The sequence below is a fragment of the Equus caballus genome, chromosome 2 (assembly GCF_041296265.1).
Source record: "Equus caballus isolate H_3958 breed thoroughbred chromosome 2, TB-T2T, whole genome shotgun sequence".
NCBI classification, from domain to species: Eukaryota; Metazoa; Chordata; class Mammalia; order Perissodactyla; family Equidae; genus Equus; species Equus caballus.
In genome coordinates this window covers 86107199-86134636 of record NC_091685.1, presented here as the reverse complement: position 1 = coordinate 86134636, position 27438 = coordinate 86107199, and the positions used below count along the sequence as shown (strand labels likewise).

Genomic DNA, 27438 nt, shown 5'->3' with positions numbered 1-27438 from the left:
CTACTCCACTTTCTGTCTCTATAGATTTGTTTATTTTGGACACTTCATCCAAATGAAGTGGGTGGTCTTTTGTGATTGACTTCTTTCACTTAGCGCAATGTTTTCAAGTTTCGTTCATGTCGTAGCATATATCAGTCGTTCATTCCTTTTTATTCCCAAATGATATACCATTGTATGGACGTACCACGTTTTGTTTAGCCATTTGTTAATTGGTGGAAATTTGAGTTGTTTCTATTTTTTGGCTATTATCAGTAATGTTGCTATGAAAATTCACGTACACGTTTATGTGGTGATGTTTTTTATTCTCTTGGGTGTATATGTAGGAGTGGAATTTTGCTGGGTTATATTGTAATTACATGTTTAACATTTTGAGGAACTGTCAAGCTATTTTCTGAAGTGGTTGTGTTATTTTACAGTTTCACTAGCAAGATGTGAGGATTCTGGTTTCTCTACAACTTCACCAACATTTGTTATTTTATGTTTTTTGTTTTGTTTTGTTTTTTTAATAGTCATACTAGTGGATGTGAAATGATATCTCATGTGGTTTTGATTTGCGTTTCCCTAATGACTAATGATGTTGAGCATCTTTTCATGTTCTTATTGGTCATTTGTGTATCTTCTTTGGAGAAGTGTCTATTCAAATCCTTTGCCCATTTTTAAATTGGGTTATTTGTCTTTTTATTGTTGAGATGTAAGAGTTCTTTATATATTATAGATACTAGACCTTTATCAGGTACGTGATTTGCAATTATTTTCCCCCATTCTGTTAGTTGTCTTTTCATTTTCTTGATGATGTCCTTTGAAGCACAAAAGTTTTTGGTTTTGACCAAGTCTAGTTTTCCTGTTTTTTCCTTTGTCACTTATGCTTTTAATGTCATGTCTAAAAAGACCCAAGGTTACTAAGATTTACTTGCGTGTTTTTTTCTAAGAGTTGTATAGATTATTTCTGATGTCTAGGTCTATGATGCCTTTCGACTTCATTTTATTATGTAGTGTGAGCTAGGGATCCACATTCATTCTTTCACATGCGGATGTCCAACAGATGCAGTACCATTTGTTAAAAAGACAATTCTTTCCCCATTGAATTGTCTTGGTGTCCTTGTTGACTCTCTAAGCTTTGGCTCTATTCCCAACTGTAGATTCTGTCCATTTTTCACTTATATCGGGGTCTGTGGGTTTGGTTAAGTCGCTCTCTAAGGCTGCCCCTCTTGGACATAGCGCTTATCCATCAGCAAATAGTTAATGAACATCATTTCTTGAGTGTTCCAATAAATGATAGGGCAGTGAACACCATACAATGTCCATACTCTTGTGATGTGACAATATACATCTCAGAGTTTATGGATAAAACTTAAATTTTGGGGCTTATCTTTTGTTAGAAACCAGTATTTAAAGATCTTAATTATCAAAAACTCTCTCTTAAAAGGCAATTATTTTAATTTCTTTCATTTTTACTGTGATTCAGGAAAAGAAATTTTAAAGTATTGTTCAAGGCTTACTGTTACCTAAAAACAGAAACCTAAAAAATTTAGACTTAAGAAATAATTATGGTATTCCTCAGAAAAAATTATGATTGTAGTATTTCTGCATTTAAACTGGATACACATATATGTGTTCTGTGCTGTATTTTAAGTGGCTGTAAGGTACTCTCCTTTCTCAGAAAGTAAGTAAGCTGTGCTTTCTCAGAAAGAAATGTCTCTATGTTGATCTTCTGTCTGTCTCATGTTTCCTACTCTCTGCCTGTGGTCAAGAACCCATCATCTGGGGTGGGTGGTGAGTTCAGGAGGTCAGCTCCTCTCAAAAGGGGATGCGGGTGTGGAAGTTACTCATGATCGACTCTTCTCCAATACAGAGCGGGAAAGTATATCTAGTAGAAAACTAAAGAGTGAGCAAGTTTAGGCAGAAATTAATATGTCATCAACTTTGCTTTGACTTATCTCCATAGCTCAACATGAAGGGAAATAACTTCATTTTGTTTTAGAATAAAGTTTGAAGTTGAAAGATGAAATGTGGTTGTTTTATGTGAGTCTATTGAATCATTATAAGAAAATAGACTAAAGTGATAATAGCAATTTATTTTATTTTATTGTTTTAAAGATTGGCACCTGAGCTAACATCTGTTGCCAATCTTCTTCTTCTTTTTTTTTTTCCCTTCTTCTTCTGCCCAAAGCCCCCGACTTCATAGTTATATATTCTAGTTGTAGGTCCTTCTGGTTCTGCTGTGTGGGATACCGCGTCAGCATGGCTTGATGAGCAGTGCCATGTCCACACCCAGGATTTGAACTGGCGAAACCCTGGGCCGCCAAAGCGGAACATGCGAGCTTAACCACTCGGCCACAGGGCTGGCCCTAATAATAGCAATTTAAAAGTCTTTTCACTCAAATTATAGGACTACATAATTTTTAGATTGTTTTTGTGTGAATGGGTGAAAAGTACAGGCTGCTTATGTGTTTGGGTCTACCTTACATAGGGCTCTAAATAGAGTTGGATTTTAGTATAATTCATTGAGTATTTTAAAAATTGTCTGGCTTAAACATAGGTAAAAGGATAAAAAGACAGGCAGCCAAGGCCCCCTGAGTATAAATAGTCTGGAGGGTGAAGGCTCCAAATTATGCAGATGCTGCTCCACTCGTCCAATCTGTGAAACGCTGATCAGAGAAGGAAAAACAACAGGAATAGCTCGTAAAACTATGAGCGTGGATCAGATAATGGCAGATGTGCTTGGTGTGCTGCGTTAAGGACACGTAATTCAAATCACATTTTTAAGACGGCCATAAGCTATCTGATTCAAAACTTGAAAGAGATTTGAGTTGTCAGAATGACCACAGAAGACATCAGATACTTTGCTGCTGCACGCTCGACAAAATTCCATCCTGAGAAGTTAAATCAGAAACAATCAGAAGCCAGATGTGCTTCTTGTGCAGTGTTGTGATTATCTGACCCTCCGCTGTAACTCAGACGTCGCTATAACTCACACGTCAAGCAGCTGAACTCCATTCTGGTCATATACCAGGATGATTAGAGGCTGGTGCCTCTAGAACAGTGCCAGGAACCTGAGTGCTCAGAATGAAAGCCGTCTCTGCCTGTCCCCCACTGGAACATCAGCCTCGTAGGGCAAGGATCTTTGTTTTGTTCTTTTTAAGTGCTCAATTAATGCATTGGCATGAATGAATGAAAGTTATTATTCTTCTGCCTTCAGGCATAAACAGGGCAATTCTTATCAAGTAAGCTTATAAAATACACAAATATCTGTAGTTTCAGGGAGGCTTTAGGAAAATGGCCAGAAAAAGGTATATAAATAGGTCCTTAAGGGGGATCTAGGGCTCACAGGGGACCTTCCCAGACCTTCAGGTTCAGTTGCCTGAGTTTGAACTTTCTTCTCCCATGCTGTGCATTGCATCCCCAGGTCTTATTTATTTTATAAGTGGAAGTTTGTACCTTTTGACCTGCTTCACCCCTACCTCTGGCAATGACCAATCTGTTCTCTCTCTGAGTTCGGTTTTTTGTTTTTTTTTCAAAGATTCTACATATAAGTGAGATTATACAGTATTTATCTTTCTTTGTCTGACTTATTTAATTTAGCATAATGCCCTCAAGGTCCATCTGTGTTGTCACAAATGGCAGGATTTCCTCCTTTTTTATGGCTGAATAATATTCCTCTGTGTGTGTGTGTGTGTGTGTGTGTGTGTGTGTGTGTGTGTGTATCACATTATCCATTCATCTGTTGATGGACACTTTGGTTGTTTCCATACCTTGGCTATTGTAAGTAATGCTGCAGTGAATGTGGAGTGTAGATATCTTTTCGAGTTTGTGTTTTCATTTTCTTTGGATAAATACCCATAAGTGGAATTGCTGGCTCATATGGTAGTTCTGTTTTTAATTTTTTTAAGAACCTCCATACTATTTCGATAGTGGCTGCACCAGTTTACCATCCCACCAGCAGTGCCCAAGGGTTCCCTTTTCCCCACATCCTTACAAACTTTATGTGAGGAAGTGAATGTTGATGGTGTCAGAGGAGTTCTTTTCCCTGGGGATTAGCTAGCCGTATTGACTTTTCAGAAATTGGGGTTGTCACTGGCCTTCCCTCACACTTTCTTTACGTTGCTTCCTAAGGTAGCAACTAGAAATTTTATGTAATCAGGACATCTTGGCTAGCTTATCTTTGCAACTTACTACAAATGGCCTTACGTGGATATACTGCAGCAGTAGTTCGTCTTGTTCTTTCCTAAGTTATTAAAAGATTACATAGCTATGACAAAAATCAAGTTTAAATAACACTCAAAAAACCCCATGGATTTATTTTAGAATTACACACCGCAGGAAAAATTAATTACTTGCGTGAGGTCAAAAATTTGCTTTCATACCGAAGTCCGTCTTGTTTCCAAGCCTGTGATCTTCCCACTGAGCAGCGCTGCCCCTTGTTGCAAGTGTTGAATGAGCACCGGATATAGACCTAACCCCAATCGTGGAGTATAACTTCATGACAGCACTCCCAAAATGGCGTTATTTGAGACTTTGTCCTCCTTTTCTAAAAGCTCATATATTTAGGAAAAAAAGGTCAAACAAAATAAGTCCATTTTATTTTATCTGATTTCTATTAATAGGGAAAAAACTGTTAATAGTCGTAATGTCACATGGATTGTGATTGGTTCTGCTCTCTTAATAGGAATCCTAAGTTTAAGATCCCAGTTTATTTTTTGGGATAACAAAACATTTTTGTATCTTATGAAATAAACTAGGGTGCCAGCAAATAGTTGTTATCTTATTTTTTTTTGTAGTATGGATTCATTTCCGTCCTTTTTGTGTCCATTGCCCATTTGTGTCTGACTTTTGCATTTTTCCTGCTCAGTTGAATCGGATTAAATAGCTTATGTTCTTCTGCTGAAAACAAGAGTGTCTGCTGTGTGATTCGTCTTCTGTCTAAATTCTGGCTGGCCTGGTGTTTGATAGCAGTTTGCTGAGTTCACTGGAGAGGAGGGTGTACATTTCCATCTCTTTGCTGCACATACTTGCCTGCTCTCGGGAAGAAAGTAGCGAAACGCGAGGAATTAAGATGGCTTTTTTCTTTTTAAACCTTTTCATTTGGTCTTTCTTTTTCATTTGTTTTAATCTTTTTGGGGTAGGAATTCCTAGCAGATGAGAAATCGCAGTGGGTCTAAGTGAGAATCTGAGGTCCCTCTACTCTTGTTGCTGTCTTGTCGTCATTTGCACCTAGATTATTCTCCCAGTCAGCCTTTCTCTGCTCCAGTCCACTTGTCACACTGCTGCTGACGATGTCTTTTTCAAGAAAACTGTCCATCATTTCCCTGGTCACTGTACTAGCTGGGTCCCCTGTTATTTACAGGATAAAGTCCGAGCGACTTAACTTGGCGTATGAGGTCCTTTGTCACCCGGGCCCAGCTTCTTCTTCAGCTTCAGAGGTCCCACCGTTCCCTTCTCAACTCTGACCTCACAAACTTCTCATCATTGCCAGAACATGCCATCCCTTTTTTACAAACAGTCTCACCTCCATAAACTTTTACCGTATTTTAACTCAATCCTTCCAGTTCTATCCTTTGAGACTGAGTTTGGATTATCACCTCCTCTGGAACCTCTTTAGGTTCCAGGCAAGAACGTGCTCCAGTCCCCTGCTTTAACAGTGTCTTATGTTATCTGCCCCCCTGCTCTTCCGTGAGCCTTTCCGGACCAGGGCCTGTTGCTTTTTCATTTTTATAATCTCAGTATCAACTTACTGCAGTACATTGAGGCTGTCCTCCAGAATTTTGGTGTTTTTTTTTGAGGACGATTAGCCCTGATCTAACATCTGCTGCCAATCCTCTTTTTGCTGAGGAAGACTGGCCCTGAGCTAACATCCATGCCCATCTTCTTCTACAGGAAGTGACAAGTGGTGCATAGGTCTGCCCCCGGGATCCAAATCGATGAACCCCAGGCCGCCAAAGCGGAATGTGCAAACTTAACTGCTGTGCCACCGGGCCGACCCCCCCCAGAGTTTTTAATAGATGAGTCAGTGGGCATCTGAGTTGAGATCCGCAAATAGCATATCTGCCAGTTATAACATCTAAGATTTGTATAACTTCATCTTTTCACCACATCAACCAGTTTGACCTTCAATAGATTTACTACCAGGGCAGGTGGTATTATTCTTATTTTAGAAATTGTAGAATGGACTTAGAGTTTAAGTTACTTAGTGAAGAGAGCAGAGCCAGGATTGGCTGTGCCAGCTCAGTATGCTTTAAATTTTCCCAACGTATGGTAAGTCTCCTAATGATTGTCATGTCGTTGACTTAGCAATTGATCATCCAGGAAAGATAAATGCAAATAAAATTTTTTGCAGCATTGTTATAATGGCAAAAACAGTAGAAACAGCTTAAAGGCTCAGCAGTGGAAAAAGGATTTGATGAATTTGACTATATCAACACAGTAGACTCTTAAGTAGTTCTTCCAAGTTATAATTATGATGGTTATGTAGAAACGTCTGACGAGTGAATAGTGGAATATAAGCTAGAACATACCCTCTGATTGTAACTGTGAAATATGTGGTGGGATGTGATAGGTAAATATAGTTGTGTTAGGCTCATGAAAAAGCAAGAGTTTTTTTTTTTCCTCCCCAAAACCCCAGTATGTAGTTGTATATGCTAGTTGTAGGTCCTTCTAGTTCTTCTGTGTGAGCCGCTGCCGCAGCATGGCCACTGACAGATGGGTGGTGTGGTTCTGCAACTGGGAAGTGAACCCGGGCCACCCAAGTGCTGAGCACACAACTTTAACTGCTAGGCCATCAGGGCTGGCTGGAGATTTTATTTTTTAATATTTTCTTCAGTGCTGTTTTGGATCCAAACTATTGAGATTTGAGGAGTGTTTCAGTGGTTTATTTGGGAAAACCAGGATATTTGAAATCGACATTGTCTCAGAATCTGGCATATATAGCAATAAGCTTGCCTCAGAGATTGAAAAGAACTTAAATTGTTATTGGAATCATTGTAAAATAATATTTATTGTTAAAAATGGAATTATAAGGCAATATGGGAAACCCAGAGAGGTTTTAAAGATAGAGGGAAACCGATGATATAGAGCCCCTCCAAGTAAAGGTGCTTTTGTGTGTGTGTGTCCCAACTTGGTATCGTGTTATTCAGTTGTCTAAAAAAGAGAGCGTGCTTATAAGGAATTATAGTATAATTACGCGAAGATAAGGCAAACAGAGAAGCGAAAAATCAGAAATAAGCCCCAAGACCACAGTCACACACAACAAAGGTAACCAGGATGAATATTTTGTCATCTCCTTTTGGTACTTTTTCCGAGCGTGTGTGTAAGATGAGGATTCCCCTCCCCCTCCACGGGATGGTGTTACTGGGCTGTGTAAAGGAGAGATTATTTCTGGGTATTCTGTGTGATATCTAATACGTTTCAGACAGGAGTTCCTAACCTTTTAAGATTGGCACAGCCTTTCCTTTTGGAGTGGTGATGTCAGGCCCTTGTGCCTGCCTGCCTGGGACAGGTGTTGGGCAAAGGGCTATAGTCCCGGGCCAAGGGGAGCCTGGTGCCTGCCAGGTGGGGGAAGGGTGCCCCAAGTTGCTTTCCTGCTACATTTCCCCTGAGGTGCTGATCCCTGTCAATTAATCGTGGCAATCTGGAAGGGAGGCGGTAAAATCAGTGTAGGGGGAATAAGGAGAGCTTTTTTCAATCATAGAGTGACAGGAGAAATGGAAAAAGGCATGTTTCTCACTAACAAATAAGTTGCAAAAGTCCGATCTAGGATTTGTAGATGGAAAATAGAGAACAGGGAAAGGTTAAAGGCCACTGTGTCTGTCCTGGTTTCCTGATCATGTTACATAATTAGTTAAATGAAATAAACAGATTTACTGAGCATGACAGCTGAGAATTCCCTCAAATCCACTTGTAATTATAATGCATTAATAACATTTCTTTGCATGATGAAAGTCGTTTGATCTTTTTTACGTAAAAATGTTAGGCTGTCAGACTCTGGAAAGTTATTACTATATGTTGGGTAAATATATGCCATTACTTAATTTCCCCTGCCTGCCTACCTCGGAATATAGCTTTTAAAAGCAAGGAAATTGCTTAAATTTTAAATTTTTTCTTATTTTCTTTGGAGCTACAGATGAGAATGATTCAATGGAATGGGACTTGAGGAGAGAGAGAGGGTTGGTGAGTGGGAGAAAGGAAAGAAGCATGATAAAGACTAGAAAGAGGGGCCGACCCTGTGGCGCAGCGGTTAGGTGCTCGCATTTCTGCTTCGGCGGTCTGGGGTTTGCTGGCTTGGATCCCGGGTGCAGACATGGCACCGCTTGGCAAAAGCCGTGCTGTGGTAGGCATCCCACGTATAAAGTAGAGGAAGATGGGCATGGATGTTAGCTCAGGGCCAGTCTTCCTCAGCAAAAAGAGGAGGATTGGCAGTAGTTAGCTCAGGGCTAATCTTCCTCAAAAAAAAAAAAAAAAGACTGAAAAGAGAGAAATACCAAGATGTGTGGGTGTGGGTGTTTCTCTTCCCTCTCCCCTCTTCTTTATCTCACAGAGCCAGGGGAGCCTCCTGCCCTCATCTTCCAACTGTTTGCTTCTCTAACGTCTCTGCTCTCTTGGCTGCTAGGAGAACATAATTTCTTGGTCTCTCTTGTAACTCAATGTTGGCTTTGTCTCCCAGGAGAGCTGACTAGCTCCTTACTGAAAACCCTGAGAGATCCCCATCATTGCAAGTACCATACTCAGATGCATTTGTTTTTATGTACATGTTTTCGTTTACTAAGATTATAAGTTCCTTAAGAGCAGGAGTCATGTCCTAGTCAATATTTACTTTCTGATCACCTTGCACAGAGCCTGGGCATATAATGTGAGGTAAATAACTGCTTGATAATTGAATAAATAATCTTAAAAAGGAAGAACTATAATCTCAGCTATTTATGAAGTTATAAGACATGAATCCTTTTTGGCGTCTTTCAAACATTTATTATATTAGAATAGTCTAGAAACTTCTGTTAGAAGAGTTGAAGATGCCCAATAGAAGGCACCTCTCTTCTCGGCCAAGTTTTTGGAACTAGTGAGTATATAAGAATCAGGAGTTAGAGAACTGAAATGCCACGTTTATATTACTGATAGCCACATTCTCCTGTGTCTGCTGAGATAAGAGAGCCAGAGTCGCTCACTCCCTAATCCCCTAGGGCGGACGGTGGGGTGGCTCACTGGAAGGGAAATTTGAATCAAGGACAGACACCCTCACCCAGGGTGTAGAGAGAAGAAAAGAAACCAGCTCCTTGGAGAGCCCCCGCCTTTTCACCCCTGCATACAGCACGGGATCGTGGTCTGTTACCCACTAAAGGCAACTCCCTTTACCTCAAGGGGAGAGGAGGGCTTGGGGCAGGAGGACAGGAGTACTTAGGGAAAGCATCCTTTCCGTCTGACATCCCTCAGTTTTGTACTCATTGGGCTTACCTGTTATTAAGCCTGTGACCCTGCCTCTCTGACAAGGAGACCAGCAGACTTCTGGCGGCTGGGCTCCCACCTTCCTCAGCCTGTTCTTCCTCCCACCAGTACAAACCCCCTATTTCTCTGTTGATCCCCTTGGACTCCTGGAGTGTGCTGTTGAGTTTGCCCCTGGAAAGTTCTGAGATGGATTTTAGTAATCATTGATAATCTACTCCAAAGCCACACTGTGCCCAAGGTTGAAAGTTCATGCCCTCATCTATTTCCTATCCCACATTCTTCTCTAATAGTCAATACAGTCTAATATCCAATACAGCTTATCAGAGCTTTTGCAATGGCATCAAATAACAGAGTTAAGATATTCCAATAAAAAAATACAAACCGTCTAAGGATGCCCCATCACAGAGGTATATTGTGTAGTGAATAGGAAGGGGAATTCTAAAACCAGACCACCTGGGTAAAAATCTTGGTTCTGAAGGACCTTGGCCAAGTTACTTAACCTTTTGGTGTCTCAGTTTATCTATAAAATAGATAATAATAGCCCTACCTCATAGGAGGGCTGTAGCTGTTGAATAAATTAGTGCATGTGAAAAGCTTAGCACTTGGCACACAGCTAAAATGCATTCATCACTTAACTTAAAAAAAAAAGAAGTTTTTGTATATAAACCCTTTCCTATTATGAAACTCTCAGGGAGAAATTTAAAATTCAGAGATTCAGTCCCTGGCAAGACATGAAAGTTCAAGGCTCCAGTCCCATATCAAATTATGTTGGCCTGTGAGTTAACATTCAAAGAATTTGAAGCCCTCCCCAATTCCTTCTTTTTTTTTGGTCTTAGCCCGAGCAGTTCTCCATGCCTGTGTGCAGCTGGGAAGTCTTGAGCAGCTTACAACCCAGGCTCGCTCTCACTAGAATGTGCGCAGCTTTCTTGGGGTTTCGGAAGTTCTGGTAGTTCAATACTGAGTCTCTCTTGAGCCTCCCTGGAGTCTAGAGTCTTAAGAAGGCACACAAGAATATCAGATTATCAAGCTTACATCCACCACATTTGGAAAGCATGCCCCCCATCTCAGCCCTTTCTAAGCAGCATTGTTCCCAGTACTTCCTGTTTGCCAAGGGGAGGGAAGGAGGATGGAGAGAGCATCACCATGGTTTCAGCTTCCATTTGTACCTGTTGTTCAGAGTCCAACCTTTGCACTTAAACGGGATGAGGAGAGATCACCCATCACGAAGCGCATTTGGGACTTGGGGATTTGGGAGGAGCACCCTGTGCATACCACCTCCTCTCTCAGGAAGTGGCACCTGAGACCTTCTGGTCTGCCCTCAGAGTTTAGAAATTTTGCGATGGTGGCAGCTCAGTCACTTGTTGTGTTTTTCTTCTCCTTTCTGTCCTGGAGCCCTTGTTTCTGGCACTCCCGCGCTGGTAGTATCTGAGCTCTGTTTGGGGATGGAGCTTATGCTGTGTCTGTGGGCAGGGACGTTGAGACCTGTGCCCACTGTGGTTTCCACTCCCTCTTACTGTGGACTTGCTGAGGCTTCTGGAACCTACTTCTTAGGGAAAGTTTTTCCCTTTTCATCCCACTTATTTGAAGAGGAGCATCGATCTCAGCAGATTTTTGGAGGGGAGCTGCTGTTGACACGCTGGAAGCTTGGGGCTAGCACCTTGGCTGGGAGCCACTCACTGTCTCCTCCAGGTGGTGAGTGGGCCCCTTCTTTCTCTGCAGGCACAGGCTGTGCCTCCAGGATGCACTTGTCTTCTCCTGTAGCTTCTTCCTCTCAGGAAGGCTTCTTTGAGTTTCTAGGTGTTTAACCAGCTTCTTTTCTTGATCTCTTTCTTTCTCTAACACTTTTAAGGTACTACTGTTTGCTGGAATTGGTGCATCCTTTTTTTACTTTTTCCTTTACTTTTTGGTCTAGTACATTTCTTTTCCTCTAGATGCTGTTCCTCTAGATAGTCTCTTGTGAGTTCTCCCAGGGCAAGGGAGATAAAGTCAGTAAGTTCCAGGTCCGCTGAATCTTCTCTTCCCTGCATTGGATAATCTTACACAGGAGATACTCTCCTATCTAAATCGGCCTGGGGTCAGTCTGGTCCTGCCTGGTGCCCCTTTCTAGGGTTTCTTCTTTGCTGTGCCTTCTCTTAGACTGAGTCCTAATTCCATAAACTTCTCAAACATGTTTCCTCGGGGCAGAGGCCATAGCTGTATCTCTGCCTGACATGCTCTGAGCATTCTATTCGGACCTCCCTGGTCTCCCCCTCGCCAGTCCAGAGTTAATGTAACCATTGGTATAACTGTCTCCATCCTTGAAGGTGTGGGTCCTCAATTGCTCTTACTATGGGTTTACTCTGTCAGAAGGGTATTTCTCCATAGTTCCTAGAAGTGAATTCTGGTTCCTTTGGGGGAAGCAGTTTGTCTGCTGAGATCTTGCGTCTTGTCTTCTTTTACTGGATTTTTTTTAAGCCCCAACAAGCACAGAGATATATCTCCCTCATTTCAGTTAGATCCCAGGCTGTCTGTGTCTCACTTCATGTCTGTTGAACCAGATCTTCAGGTCTCTTTTGCTGTTTTTTCCATGTCTAGTTGTTTGCTAAGATGTCAGCCTTTCTCCTAAGGGGAGCCCTCTCTTTCTCCTGCTTCATCAGTCAGCCTTCCTGCTTTTAATTTCTTGTTCTTGTTCCTCTTCCCCTGATAGGAAGATTACAATGTGTTTCTCTAACCTTCTAGCACCTCTTTGGGAGGGACAGACCTTAGTGGTTGCCTTCTTTGTGCAAGCAATAAGTTGGTCAGATTGCTCTTCCAACTCAACCCAGGCTGAGCGCATATCTCCTTAATGAGAATACCTTTATTGCTTCTTTATTTATGAAATCTGCCACCCATCCACATATCTCTCACTTTGGATCTTGAACATCTAAAGCAGTGCTAAGCATTTAGATGAATAATAAATCTAGAGCCAGTGAGTTAGGGAGGAACTTTTGAGTCTGTGGGCCAATCACATGAGTGTAAGCTAAACCCTCTCACAGTTCCAACTCTTAGCCGTGAAGATAATGCGTGGGAAAGAAACAGAATTCAGAGCAGCCTGTCTGTATTGCCTGCCTGGAGTTGCACTTAACAGTTTCTTCAAGACGTGGCTATAAAAGAAGGAGATAGTATTCTAGAAGCTCTCTCTATTTTGAAGAGAGCCCTGACTGGATATCTTTTTCTTTGTTTTTTTCTTATTTCTTTTTCCTTCTCCCTTTTCTCTTTTTTTCTTGTGGTAAAATATGCATAACACGAAATTTACCATTTAACCATTTTTAAACGTACAGTTCAGTGGCATTACGTATATTCACACTGATGTGCAACCATCAACTCCATCCATCCCCAGGACTTTTTCATCCCTGAAACTCTGTACCCATTGAACACTAACTCTCCATTACTTCCTCCTCTCAGTGCCTGGTAACCATTATTCTTCTTTCTGTCTCTGTGCATTTGACTATTCTAGCTCCCTTCATATAAGTGGAATCACACAGTATTTCCCTTTGTGTCTGACTTATTTCACTTAGCATAGTGTCTTCAAGGTTCGTCTATGTTATAGCATGAGAATTTCCTTTTAAGAGTGAATAATAGAGCATTGTATTGTATATACCGTGTTTTGTTTATTCATTCATCCATCGATGCATTTTGGCTTGTTTCCACCTTTTGATCATTGTGTATGATGCTATTAGGAATACGGATGTACAAATATCTGTTTAAGCCCCTCCTGTCACTTTTGTGTATATACCTAGAAGTAGAGTTGTTGGATCGTTTGGTAATTCTATGTTTAATTTTTTGAGGAACCACCATACTATTTTCTGTTGCAACACCCTTTCTTTTATAGCCCAGTCCTTGCCATGGCCATGCCTACTTAGGTAAAAGTTGTGCCCATGTTGCTCAAGGTCGAGCTGCCGCAGCCTGCATCATAAAGCTTGAACTTTTGCCAAGCCTGGGCCCAGGTTCAAGGGCTGAACTAGGCCTTCAGGACCCACTTGCCATTTGCTTAAGGCCCAACAGCATCCAGTGGTGTAAAAATAGCTGCTTGTCTTTGGACAGGGCCACCAAAGCGTGCATGACCTACCAAGGTGAAAACCCCTCATGGCTGTGCTGGCACTGCCAGCCCAGGTTGTAATGGTTAAAAGCCAGCTCCCAGAGTGTAAGGCAGGGTGTTGCACAATGCGGGTCACTGCCACTTGGTCCAACTCAAAGTCTCAACATCTAAGTGTTAACTTCTTCTCCAAATTACCTTTTGTCTGTCTTTCAGGGTTTCTGGCACATTTCAGGGAGGTGGGAGGTGGTATGCAGTAAATGACATCTCTCTTTTCTTGGGTTCTAAATGAATTGTGAAAGAATACAGAAAGAATTTGGAGTGTTTATGAAAGAGAAATCCCTTCTCTTAGAAACCAAGGAATGGGGAAGAGGAGTTTCCTCTCTAGCAGCTTTGATGTGGGAAAGAAAAATAATAATGCTCGCTTTTGAAGGCCTACCCTGTGCCCTGTGATTGGCATATATATCTCATTTAATGCTCATAACGTGGCCGTGAGTTCATTAACTCTGTGTTATAGAAAGGGAGCCTGAGTCTTGGGAAAGGTAGGGAATGTCCCCAGGGTCTGATGGTTGGGGTTTCATCTTGAGTCTGTGTTGACTGCAAAACCACTTGGCCACACTGCCTTTTCTAAAAAGATGTGGATAGGGAAACATGCTGTACAATTGCTGTAACCCCTTTTCCCTTAAAACAAAGAACTCTTATCAGCCAGTTCCTCGGTTTTTACAAATATTTTAGCCAGTGGGTCTAGCAAGGTAGGTAAATTTTGTTTCAGTGGTTAAGACTTCTATATGCCCTCAGACAATAGAAGGGCAATGGTAGTGGTGAGAGTTGAAATACAATTGCTCTTAAAGGGTAAAGCAACCATACAGTGCTTACTAATAACTCAGCTGAGCCTGTCTGTTATGCAGGAAACCCTAAATTAGGAGTTCGGTTATAGAGCATGAGTGTTATATGGAAAGAACCCAAGAAAGTGCCCATTTTATAGAAAATCATTTGCTGTATAGAATGTGTTGTACCTAGCAACATGTGTGTGGGCCACTGGCTGGAACGGTCACAAGGCTTATATGAAATCTGTGTTCCTATTGATAGACACATTGGCATAAGAGATTTACTTTTGTAAGGACCTCTAAAATGTAGTATTCAAAGTTGTAAAAGGGGAGAAAAATGTCTGAGAAAGAATCTAAGATTGGGATTTATCTAAGTAATTCTTTTATATTTCAGAAGTTATTTTACTTAAAGATTTTCATGTGTGGTCATTACTGGGAATGTCATAATTTCAAGTTTTGTTCATTCTGTCTGGATTAATATAGATTCTGTCTGGATTAATATAGATTTTGTTAGGATATGGTTTACTCTGGTTAATAAAAGTCATCTAAAATGACTTAGGACTTTTTAACGTCTATCACTTTCTTTCCTGTTTAATTGCACACAATACCCCAAAATCGCATTTGCCCCTGGCCCAGTGTACAAAGACCAGTTTCTTAGTAAGTAGAAGAAGGTGATGTTTTTTTCTCTTTTGGATCCATTTACCTGGACTCATAGCCTTTCACCACAAAACCATGGGAATACGAGCAATTACAAAAGGAGTTTTAACACTGCCGTTTTCTTGACTGTTGCATTATCTCTTGACATGGTTTTCTAATATATGTTTCCATGTTGAAGAATTTTTAGGCTTTTAAACCTAGGAGGAATAGACTTGGTCTATTCTGATTTACTTAGAAAAAGTACTGACTTATGTCAAAAAACCTGCTTTTTTTTTTTCCCCCTGGTTTTCCACTAGCTAAGCTCAGGACCTTTGCTAAGTCATTTGACCCCTCCGAACCACATTTTTCCCTATCTTCTAAAAGGGAATAATACCATATACTTTCTCTGAAAACTTCTAAGGAACTATTTTCTCTTTTAGCTATAAAATTTATGAGCTGATTTGTTAAAGTAGTGTAGGAGGTTTCAAAAGTGGAGAAGTAGGTTTTTGTTTGTTTTCCTGTTAGAATCTGCCCAGGCACACTGCTGGATAAGATGTCCTACTGTCATAACAAATGTGCTCAGCTGGCATCCTTGCAGGGAGAATTCGTAATCCGTGTGTGTGTGGTTGCCCCACCTGGCTCATGTTTTGGTTATGGTTTCCTTTTTTAAGTCAAGATTATCATAGTTTTATTCTTCTGAGAAAGACACGAACGTTTAAATTTCTCTTTGAGAAACATTAAGGTGCTTCAAGAGGAGCCTGGAGGTGCTGGAACTCCCCCTTGTGGGATTCTGAAATATGTTCTATAACAAATGAAACAATATAGTAGTTTGTTTTTGTTATGCTTCCAGCTAATAGAAGAATCTTACTTAAAATGGTAAATTGTAAATTCATCCATCCAGAAGCTTACCAAAAATGACAAAATATTAGGCTTTAAATCACATAAATCACTGTGCAAATAGGATTTTTAATTGTGTCCACAATTATAATTTTGAACTTTTTACATCTTGGTATTTGAAAAAATATTTTAGGGAATAGAATTGCCTTGTCAGGTTAAGACCTATAGTTAAATTGCTGTAGATTGAAAAAAAATAATTATAAATGTATATGTTCAAACCGTATTGATATGGGATTTTCTTTAAGATTTTTTTTTTTTAAGTTTCAGATGAGAAGCACATGCCAAATACTAGGTTTTGGTATATTCTTTCATTTTATAGCCATTGTTTGTTATTTTTAGTTTCTTGCCCTTTTCAGGCTTGCACTTTTCAAGCAAGCGTCTCTGGCTCTGTGCCCACTTCTCTTCATTCACCAGCTATATATTGAGTGTCGATTAAGCTGTAGGCATTGTGGCAAAAGCATCAGATAATGTGCTTGCAATCTGCTGAGGAAGACAGACCTTGAACATGTTGTTACATTATAATAAGGAATGTTAAAGAGGGTTGGATAAAAGGTGCTATGGGTGGGAGGAACGGCATTTACCCTAGCTGTGTCAGGGAGGATCTCCACGGGAATGATATTTAAGCTGGAAGACGAAGGATGAATTGGGTATAGCTAGGTGGAAGGGAGGGTGGATTGGGGATGCAGATTCAAAGCAAAGGAACAGTAATTTCAGAGGTTGTAAGGCAAAACAGCAGAAAGTAGACCAGTGAGGCTGGAGTATAAACAGAGAGGTGGAGACTAGGCAGGTGCTTGAGTTTTGTAGCTATAGGGAAGAATTTGGAACTTTGGCCAAGCAGGAAGTCTTTGAAGAGTTTTAAGGAGTTAGTGGTATCACCTGATTCACATGTTTGTAAACTCACTCTTGATTCAGCATGGAGAGTGAAGTGAAGAGGGCAGAAGTGGACACAGGGAGACTAGGAAGAAGTTACTGCACCAGCCTACCTACCTCGCTCCTTCCCTACCTCCTACTAGGGCAAGGATCTGTAAACTTTTTCAGTAAAGGCCTGGAGAGTGAAGGAATCAACGTGGCTGTGTTCCAATAAAACTTTATTTACAAACACAGGCAGAGGACTGTATTTGGCATAATTTGCTGACCCCTGATCTCTGGGGTATTAGGGATGAAGAGAAATGAATGGATTCAAGGACTGCTGAGAAGGTACAATCAATCTAACTTGGTTATGGATTTGTTTGAGGAGGGTAAGTCAGAAGGTGAAGTGAAGTTGGTTTCCAGGTTTCTGGCTTAAGCAGTTGTGTGAATAATAGAGCTGTCTATGAATAATGGTGCTAAGACGAGGTATAGAGCAGACGTAGCTGCCTTGGGATATGTGAGGATGCAGGCGATGCCCGGTCGTTGGTTGGACACATGGGAGTGCAGAGAGGTCTGAGCTGCAGAGATAAGTATGGGTGGTTTCAACATGTGAAAGAGCCTCCCCTAGGGAGAGCGTGAAAGGGCAGAAGACCAAACTTGAATAATGCTAACATCTGATGGGTAGAGGAGGAGGAGCCAGAGAGACAACCAAGAGAAGGACAAGTGGTTAATGTTGTTAAGTGCAGAAGGGTTGGACAAAATGAAAAGTTGCTATTGGATTTGGATATGAGGAGGTCATTTATAACTTTGGTGAAAGCAATTTCAGACAATACTAGTGGGCTTTTTTTGTTTATATCTTTGATGGTGGGACTTGTTCACAAAAAGACAAATTAAAACATCTAGTTCTTAAGATTTTAGGTTCAGTTCACAAATGGTATTATTCTGTTTAAGTCTAGCAGATACTAGCAATTAGTTTTTGAAAAAAGTCTCTGATTAATGTTTGGTTCCATTTACAAGCTTGGTTAAACTCCTTAACTATTTTTACAACATCTTAAAATGTAATATATATTATTCTATGTTTTTATACTTTAATTGCTGAATGACAATTGAAGTAGTTAAAAATTTGTTTTTATATAATGTACTTAGGGAATTCTTATAAATCTAACAAATTAAATGTAATTGTGGTGATTCTACTTAATACTAAATCTTCCTTGAGTGAATAGACACTTACCCACAATTGAGTCTGCCAAGGATTTGGGGAATGGCTTCTTAGCTGACCGTGATTTCCTGGTGTTCTGATTGTGGCTGCCAAGCCAAGTGCCTTTTATAATCACTATGCCAGACGCGTCAAACTCATCTAAAGAGGAAATCTCACAGCCAAGGTCCTTGAAATTCACATGCTGCACTACCTGAATTTTTTTTCCTTCCTGAGGAAGAATTGCTTGAGGAAGATTCACCCTGAGCTAACATCTGTGCCGATCTTCCTCTATTTTGTATGTGGGTCACCGCCACAGCATGGCTGGTGATGAGTGGTTTAGGTCCACTGCTGGGAACCAAACCCAGGCTGTCAAAGTGGAACATGCCAAATTTAACCGCTAGGCCATGGGACGAGCCCCTGAATTTTCTGTGTATTCCCTGTCTGCAGCCCCCACCCTCCCACCCAAATGACTGTATCCCTGGATTGGAGTTTGCGTTTCCTTGTCTTCAAGATGTCAATATCATCCCGTGTGGCTGTTAAGATCTTTGAACTTATGAAATTCTGCATTCTTTCCATATAATTTTGTCTCTTCCATCTGTAGCTCTTCCACATATGAAAAATGATAGCCAGTTGAATTTGCGACATCACTTATGGTTTTGTCATAGCTTTTAAGGTCGTTCTACAGATGGAAGGCAGACATAAGAACAATTGATTGACTATTAGTGGGTGAACCTACTTTAAAATAAAAGTAGACTCCTATGTTGAAACAAAATGTTCAAAAAGCATAAGAAATGCCAAACTAGAGTGTTCCCATATATATTTAGGACATATTTATCTGCTTCCATAATAGGAATTTTCGTGTTGCCCAAGGGAGAGCTTATGATTTCCATTAATGTAAGCTCAGTGACAGATTTTTCTGTTTTATTCACTGTTGTATTTTCAGTAAATAGTGTAATACTCAGCATCTAACAGATATTCAGATATTTGTGGAATGAATAAATAAGTGAATGAGTGAATGTAGTTTCTGAATAAATGATAGATTGTTTAATATTAATACTGGAGTGAGCCTATTGTTTCTAAGTATTTTTTCCCCCTTTTTTCTTCTTTTAGGCAGAAACCACTAATAGTAGCCTCTTGCAGGTGCAACTGGAATGCAGTTTACATAATAAAGTGTGTCAGCAATTAAAGGTAAAATAAAAAATGTAGTGTTTTCTCTCTCCTTTCCTTCCTGCCTCTTTGCTTAGAAATACAAAATAAAACAGCACATTCTGTTCTCGGAGAAATACACATGTCGTTACCTTAAGTGCTTTTCTTTTTTATAAAATTTGAAATCAAAAAGTTTGGGTGATTTTTTGAGTTTTTTCCTTTTTTCCATCCCTCTGATCTCAGAGTTGTTATCTGGAATCTGATGATATTTTACGGCTACAAATGAGCATAATTCTAACGATGGAGAACTCTTCAAAAGAATTTGAAGAAACCACACAAGATTTGTTAGATCATCTCTCTATTATTTATGTAGCTACAGATAAATCTGAGACCTCAGGTAAGGTGGAATCTTTCAAAATTTTTATTATCATGTGTCTTGATTAACCTGCATCATCGTTCTATAGCATTTACTTGTAGATGATATCGTTACACTCTAAGACAAAGGGCCTGTGCTTTCATTGTTAAGAGATTGTAATACTAACTGGTTCTCAATCTGCAACTGCTAGTGCATCTGTATTATTTTGGAATAAATTCAGTGGCAACTGCAAACCATTCTGAGTTTCCTTGGGAATAATTTTTCTTGGCATTCTGGAGATAGTACACAAATTAGATGGACACAGCAATCTAATATAAATATTCACAAGGTATTTGAAATCTTGTGTCTCTTGTTCCACTTTTACTGATTTGCAGAAGCTCACTTGACCAAATCATGCTATTTTATTCTTTTAATAGTTGATTGGATGCTGGTTGTTCCCAGATTCCTGACAAGTTAGAGTAGTGTGAATTTTAGTGTTCATTTCTATGAATTCTATCTTTGAAAATGTATGTCCTACTTACCAGAAATAGCATAGTTCATCAGTTTGAATTTCTAAGAACTTTTGTAGGAGATACATATTTTATGATCCATGACATTTATAATGTAGGGTTTGCTATCATCCGTTAGTTATCAAGACTGTTCTGGTATGTGAGTGTATATATATATATATATATATATTTAGAGAAAGAAATGGTACCAAAATGTAGTTTTATATTGGCAGTCTTAATTGTTGGTCAAACATCATTTACTTTCCAGTCCTCAGAATTAGTTCTAGTGTGATGGATCAGCAGGAGAGCTTTCAGTCCTTTGGTTCATAGTTTTGGGTAATTCTCAGAATGGCCAGATGGACATCAATGTAGAGAAGACCCTGATCCCATGAGGGTTAAAAGGAAGGCCATGTTTTGAGATCCCAGGCTTTTGTTTTTCCCCAGTATGGTCATCTAAATAAGGAAATGCGGGACTCTGTAATCAACAGGAGAACATAACTTTATTTGAAGCTGTTAGTTTCATCCGGAGGAGAAACAGTGTGACCCTAGATGGGTAGTTCTTCCTCATTTAGAGAGCCTATGTTGGGAGGTCAATCTTTTTGTAAGGGTCCTTTTTCTTGTGACTTAAAAGAACACCCAACAGAAAATAGCTCCTAGTTTCAATTTCAGTATTGAAAAATGAGTCACATTTTTTATAGAAACGTGTAACGCGATATTTTAACGACTATATTAAGGTGCGAGAATGAGATGGTTCTTTGTTTTAATCTCATTACTCTGATTCTTTTGGACAGATGATTCGGCAGTAAATATGTATATATTACATTCAGGAAACAGCCTTATATGGATACAGGTAATTTTAAATGCTTACATAAGGTGACTATTAAACTTACAAGTGTATATTTTTTTTTTTTAAAGATTTTATTTTTTCCTTTTTCTCCCCAAAGCCCCCTGGTACATAGTTGTGTATTCTTCGTTGTGGGTTCTTCCAGTTGTGGCATGTGGGACGCTGCCTCAGCGTGGTTTGATGAGCAGTGCCATGTCCGCGCCCAGGATTCGAACTAACGAAACACTGGGCCGCCTGCTGCGGAGTGTGCAAACTTAACCACTCGGCCATGGGGCCAGCCCCACAAGTGTATATTTAATTACAGAACATGAGAAGTTTTCAGAGACAGATACAAGAACACTTGTCTCTATTCTCTTTTGCTTTAATTTAAGCCCTTGCTTGATCCCATATTTGATGAAGCTTATCAGCACCCCCTTCATGCTGTTAGAGACACATCTCCTGCGCAGTTGCTGTATATGCTTGTCTGAGCTACTTAGTTATTTTAACAGAGTTGATTCAAACTGGAGAAGTATTCTCCCAGCTGGGAGGAGTAATGCTGGATTTTTTTTTTGTTATAGGATGTACATCATTTCTCACAAAGAGATGCTCTGTCTCTGCAGTTCGAACCCGTACTCCTACCTACTTCTACGACAAACTTTACAAAAATTGCCTCTTTTACTTGCAAAGGTACAAATTTTAAAAATATTGGAAATTGTCTTTTTATTTTTGTTAACTAGTTGTTAGGGTGGCAGTTGTTTCTGTGAAATGACTCATGGCTACAGATTAGGCATGGTTTGAAGAAAGTGAATGAGTTTCTTTCAATACCACACCCTTAATAGTTCTTAGACATGGCATGGTGGAAAAAGCTATTATTGTTGATGCCACTTTTATTCTGCCACATATGGAGGATTTTGAATTTAGAGCTTACCTCAGTTGGTGATTTGAAAGACTAGGATGTAAATGTGTTTGGACGTGCTACTTTCATAGATAGAGAGGTTTTGCTGGCGCAGTTTTGTTTCTTTGTGTAGAATGCAATGCAGAATGTCAAGTGAGTATAAACCCAATCCTAGCTTTAGGTTGTTAAGAGTTAAAAAGTTCTGTAAAGAAATACAAATGGATTTTAAACATATGAAAACATTTCCTGCCTCACTTCTATTGAAAGAAATGTTAATTAAAGCAACAAGTACTGAGATGGATAAAGATGAAAAAGATTGTTAATATTCTGTGTTGGTAATGATTAAGGAAAAAACACTCATATTTTCGACAAGAGTATAAAGTGATATAGGCTTTTTAAAGGCGAGGGGAAATGGACAATCTCTATGAAAATTTAAGATGCATGTGTATGCTCTTCGATCCTTAATTCTACTTTTAGGAACTTATCTACAGATAGACTCATATGTATTCAAAATTATACCTACAGAAATGAGTGTTGTTTGTGACAGCGGAACAGTGTAAACATCCACTGATAGGAGACTGGTTAAATTGTGGTTCCTCTCCAGGGGAGTGTAGTCTGTAGCTCTTAAAAGCATACATGGAGCCAGCCCTGATGGCCTGGTGGTTAAAGTTTGGCACACTCTGCTTTAGTGACCCAGGTTCCATTCCTGGGTGCAGAACCACACCACTAGTCTGTCAGTAGCTGTGCTGTGGTGGTGGCTCACATAGAAGAACTAGAAGGACTTACAACTAAAATATACAACTATGTACTGGGGCTTTGGGGAGGGAAAAAAAGTGAGAGGAAGATTGGCAACAGACGTTAGCTCAGGGTGAATCTTTCCCAGCAAAAAAAACCCCCACTAACTTAAAAAAATAAAAAGCATACATAGACGTGTGATGCAAGCAGTGTGTACATCTTGTTTTTTTTAAAGGATATCTATGTAGTTGTGTATGCATAGAACACCTGGAAAGATGTTCAAGAAACTGCTAACAGTTGTTTCCTCTAAGAAATTGGGAAACAGGGGTGAAAGGTAGACTTTTTCACATTTTTTGTTAGTGTGTGAATTTTTTTGGAACCATGTATACAGCTTAAAAAACACAAGAGTTGGGTGTTAGTATCAGAGTTAAGAATCAACACCAGTGATTTGATATGATGACCTAGCTCAAGCAAAGCTTAACAGTGTTGTTTTGATAAATCAGCAGCATTTTGAAATGCATTTCCACTTTCCCTCTGAGGCTCCTTCCTGCTATTTAGGTGTCTTCCTTTCTTGCTCATCCCTCCACATGCTCCTTTCCACCCCAGCCAGCTGAGCTGCTTGTGTCACCTCTATCATCTCTGGCAGACCCAAGGACTTTCCTCTTATTTACGGTGAATACAGATCTTTGCAAAGGGAAAGCCACAAAGCGCTGACTCTTTTTTTCTTTTTTTCCCCCCAGAGAAGAAATGAGAGGTTGGTTTGAAAAAGCGAAATGGTGGTAGTAGACACCAGGTTCTAGATAATTGGCAACAAGCTGGTCAAGACAAAAGAGGAGTGTTTGAGAAAGGATGTTACCATTTAAATCTGATGCATGATTTTAATGGAGACAGAAAAGTGAAATAATTAAAAAGTTATAAATAAAACATATATCTTGTTTTTGTTCAGGCGTGATGAAAGCAAAGATACTTAGGCTTCACTTTTATTTCTTTATACCTCAAAATAGCTACATCATGTGACAGTGGCATGAAAGAAGATGTAAAGAAAACAAAAAACACTCCAACACTAAGAGCATGCCTCTCCTCTCCTGTGGTTCAAGGGTAGGTGAAGTCTGCTTTCCCTGAAATTGTGTTACCTTTTTTGGTCTAGAAAGTATTTTAAACTATAACTGATAAGGCTTGTGTGATTCTCTCTCTCTGGACTTGCCGTCATGCATCCGTGCTGCTAATGCATTAATGCATAATGCGTTAATGCATCACAAGCAGTAAAAGGGCTCTTTGCAGAATGGGAAAGAGGAAGCTGAATGATTCAGTTCATGAAACAAATTATGGGAGAAAAATTATTGGCTCTGTTTTTCTGAGGTGCAGTCAGGTCCTGGTTTTGCTCTGGTGGCCTCTGTGAGCTGTCCTGGTCCTCACCAGGCCTCTTTGCCTCTGGCCTTCAGATGCTCCACTTGGGAGCAAGAGCGTTGAAGAAACGGATCTGTAAGCTCATTTCCAGCGCCAGCTTTCGTTCTCTGCTCTTTTGTACAGCTCCTCTTTTTGCAGTCAGGGGCTCATTCGAGTGCTAACAGTTGTCTCACACTCATGGCTGATAGCATGCACGTCCTGTGTTCACAGGTATTTTAGAATGGACTCCTCTGCAACCCAGTTTCACATAGAGACTCACGAGAACACATCAGGAGTTTGGTCGATGTGGTACCTCAACCATTTTGATCGTAGTGTTGTATTAAATGACGTGTTTGTTTCCGAGGAGACCAAGCACATTTTAAAGGTACATATTTTTTATCCAAGTTTTAGGTTATTGTAAGCTTTGTTTAAGGTCAGATGCTATGAAATTAGTATTGATAAAATTTAATTTTTACCTAATGATTTTTATAGCAAGCATTTGTCTTTTTAATGTTTTCATAATTACTTTTATGATCTCTTTTTTAATTTTTTTAAACTATTGTTCAAGGAGCTTAAAGGGACCAGGATATATCCTTTAAGGATTTTCACACTTAATGTTATTAAAAAATATCATAATGTATAGTTTATACTGAAAAGATTATGTTTAGTAAAAATAAGCCTAGTTCATGATAAAATAGGTTTTGGTAAAATACTGCCTATGAAAATTTCAAGATTACTTTTGTGAAATTTAAAAACAGCATATTAAACATTACATAAAACCTATCATTCATCTAAAAATCTTTCATTCTTTGACCTGGAAATAATTGAGTAAAATTATATTTTTCAGAAGTATGGAAGAACTATAGTATCATACTTTATAATGATTTTAATCATAATTAGTGTTAGGAGAAGTAATTTCTCTTGCTTCTTTTCTTTTTAGATTCTGAATTTCACTGGCCCTTTATTTCTACCTCCAGGCTGTTGGAATATATTTTCTTTGAAACTTGCTGTTAAAGACATTGCCATAAATCTATTCACCAATGTATTTTTGACTACAAACATAGGTGCTATTTTTGCAATACCTCTACAGATTTACTCGGCGCCCACCAAGGTATTGTTTGCAACTCTATATATGTGTTAAAATTTTTATAAAAATTACTGTTTATTTTTATCATCTTCTAGTGCTTGGGTGTTATTGGCTGAGTTAAGCTCATGTTCTTTAAGGCTGTTTAAGAAATTGAAGGATATTACCAGGCCAGTCTTAGATGGGAAATTGTTTAAATATGGAAATCTGTCTTTGAAAAGAGTTTCTATTTTTCATAAGATAATTTGAAGTTCTTGAAAGAAGTAAGGCGTTACAAGTAGATGAGTCTCATCTTCATTTATTTCCAGAATTTGTAGAGTAAGGAAGATGTGCTTGCTATAGAAAACAGAGTTGAGATTTTAGTACATATTTGCAAGGACTTCAAATAAATTAGATGGTTAAATGCTTTATTTAGACCTCTGGTAAGTGACTCTCAGTTGCTTGTAATCTTTGAATTTCTTTAGTGGGCCAAATTTAAAGCCTGAAGGGTTCACAATTAAGAAAATGCTTTCTAAAATCTGGGCAAATTGTATTTAATTTAGATCTTTATCTTAAACATGTCTCATTTTTTCTTGATGTTTATTTCTTTTCATTTAGTTACTGTTATTGCTTCTTTTTGATCCAAGCTATTCTGTATAACACCAGATTCTAATTTTTCACTATGAGACATTCATGCAACCATCTTTATGATTTTTCTCACTTATTAGCGTTGGTGTTTCATAGATAGGAATGCCTCATGTTTAGCTATAAGTTTAAAGATAGGACCTCTAAAATTAAGCTAAACAATATGTAAGGTTAATTCCATTCATCCATGTTTTGAGCAGGGGATATTTCTTAGAAATTTCCTTTTTCCAGTCAAGAGATACATAGAAGAGTGAGTGGGGGAGGGAGCAGGCAGGTTTCAGGGATGTGTGGAAGTAACAAGTCTGTGCTTTCCCAAGCTGTAGGGAATGGAACATTAATTTAAATGTCCCCAGTAGCACGGGAGTTGCTATAGATTGGCATATGTTTATGAGAGGATGAGAGTACAGGTTTTTGAAAAAACCTACTAAGAGTGTCCTGAGACTAATTTGATCTTTAATCCAGAAGGCAGCTTGGTGTCTTTGGGGTATGAGTATTGATTATGGTACAGAATCCACTGTCACGATCCTTCCTGTGAGAGAGAGTTCACAGCTCTCATTCAAGATTAAAGGAAGCTAGGAAATCACTTTCTAGTTGTCTGGCTTCTGGTTAAAGGGAAGTTCACTGAGGTGGAGGCCAATGTCTGCTTTGCATTTGAGTGCGTTAGGATTTTTATGTTTAGTGTTGTGTTTTAAGTTATTCATATATTACTTTTCAATCTAGGAAGGGAGTCTGGGTTTTGAAGTGATAGCACATTGTGGCATGCATTATTTCATGGGAAAATCAAAAGCAGGTAAGTATCTTGCCCTTAGGCTTTCTCTAGAACTCTAGTTTGGGGTCGGGTGGGAAGTAGTGAGGAAAGTTAGCATTTGTAGATGGAATAGTTAGTCCTGTGAATGTCACTGCATCCTATTCTATTCTTAAAGAGCAGAATCATTAACAGAATGGCTTGAAATTGTTAAGAATCCTCCGAAGACATCCACAGTGCTGGTGTAAATAATGCCCCCTTAAGTAGCTTGTACTTTCATAAGAGAATTTTTCAAACACATTATTTGATCATCCTAGCAACTGTGTCTCCAGGAAAAATGGGAAGGTTATTCTGGTCCTCTTATAAAAGGGCTGAATAGAAGTTAGTAAAAATGATTTGGAATTGCATTTGAAGACCTTAGTTACAGGAGCATAAACATCTCATTGAGGGTGCTAGTTGTTGTGTGAGACCGAAGGCCACAGAGTGTGGATATAGAAGCTACTTCTGGTTTTTTTTTCCTGCCTTTCTATTTATTAAAATATTTAAGGAGAGTATTATAGTACAGAGATTTCTTTTGGGAAATTCTCACTTTTTTATCCTGATATGCTCTTTAGCACAGACGAGACAGAACACATAGACCAGAGAGGGTGAGGTGAACAGGAGACCAGTTTATAAACATGCACCCCCTCCAGGCTGAGCCCCTGTTCTGTGCCCTCTGAGGAGGACTGCCATTGGTCTGTCAGTGTTCCACATGGTACCCCAGACACTGGCATCTACATGGAAGCAGTTTGGGCTTTTAGATTTAAAGCTATTAAGAAATGGTCCAAATATAATTTTAACTCGTTTCAGGGTGTATTCATGAGCCATGTGTCTTTTGTGTTATCCCCTTTGCATAATTCGATTTAGTTTTGTTTATACATGTTTGTTTCATTTGATCTATCATTTGCCCTTGAGTTAGAGGGACTTTAGTAAAGCAGTCCAAGGAGAGGGGCGTTTATCCACTTGCCCATCCTCTCAGTTTGAGAAGATCAACAGTCAGCCCTTGGCATTATTTACCAATCGAATTGCCTTTTCTCTAATTCTAAATATGAAATCTGATCTAACTTTTAGAAAATCCGAATTGGGAAGGGAGCCTTTCTCTGGATCGATCTACCTGGGATGTGGATTCCGAACTTGCAAATAAATTGTATGAAAGATGGAAGAAATTTAAAAATGGTGACGTCTGCAAGTATGTCTTCCCCTG

At 39.4% G+C, this 27438-nt stretch overlaps 1 protein-coding gene across 3 annotated transcripts in view; it reads left to right on the top strand.

Moving 5' to 3' along the window:
* Positions 1–27438, top strand: part of TMEM131L (transmembrane 131 like) — a 150195-nt gene that overhangs the window by 79678 nt on the left and 43079 nt on the right. For all 3 annotated transcript variants that reach the window (XM_005607805.4, XM_070257673.1, XM_070257671.1), the window contains 9 exons: positions 19004–19081; positions 19283–19436; positions 20695–20753; positions 21305–21413; positions 23361–23454; positions 23974–24127; positions 24683–24853; positions 26171–26240; positions 27306–27423. In XM_005607805.4, the coding sequence (XP_005607862.4) occupies positions 19004–19081; positions 19283–19436; positions 20695–20753; positions 21305–21413; positions 23361–23454; positions 23974–24127; positions 24683–24853; positions 26171–26240; positions 27306–27423 (1007 nt within the window). The remainder of the gene's footprint in view (positions 1–19003; positions 19082–19282; positions 19437–20694; positions 20754–21304; positions 21414–23360; positions 23455–23973; positions 24128–24682; positions 24854–26170; positions 26241–27305; positions 27424–27438) is intronic.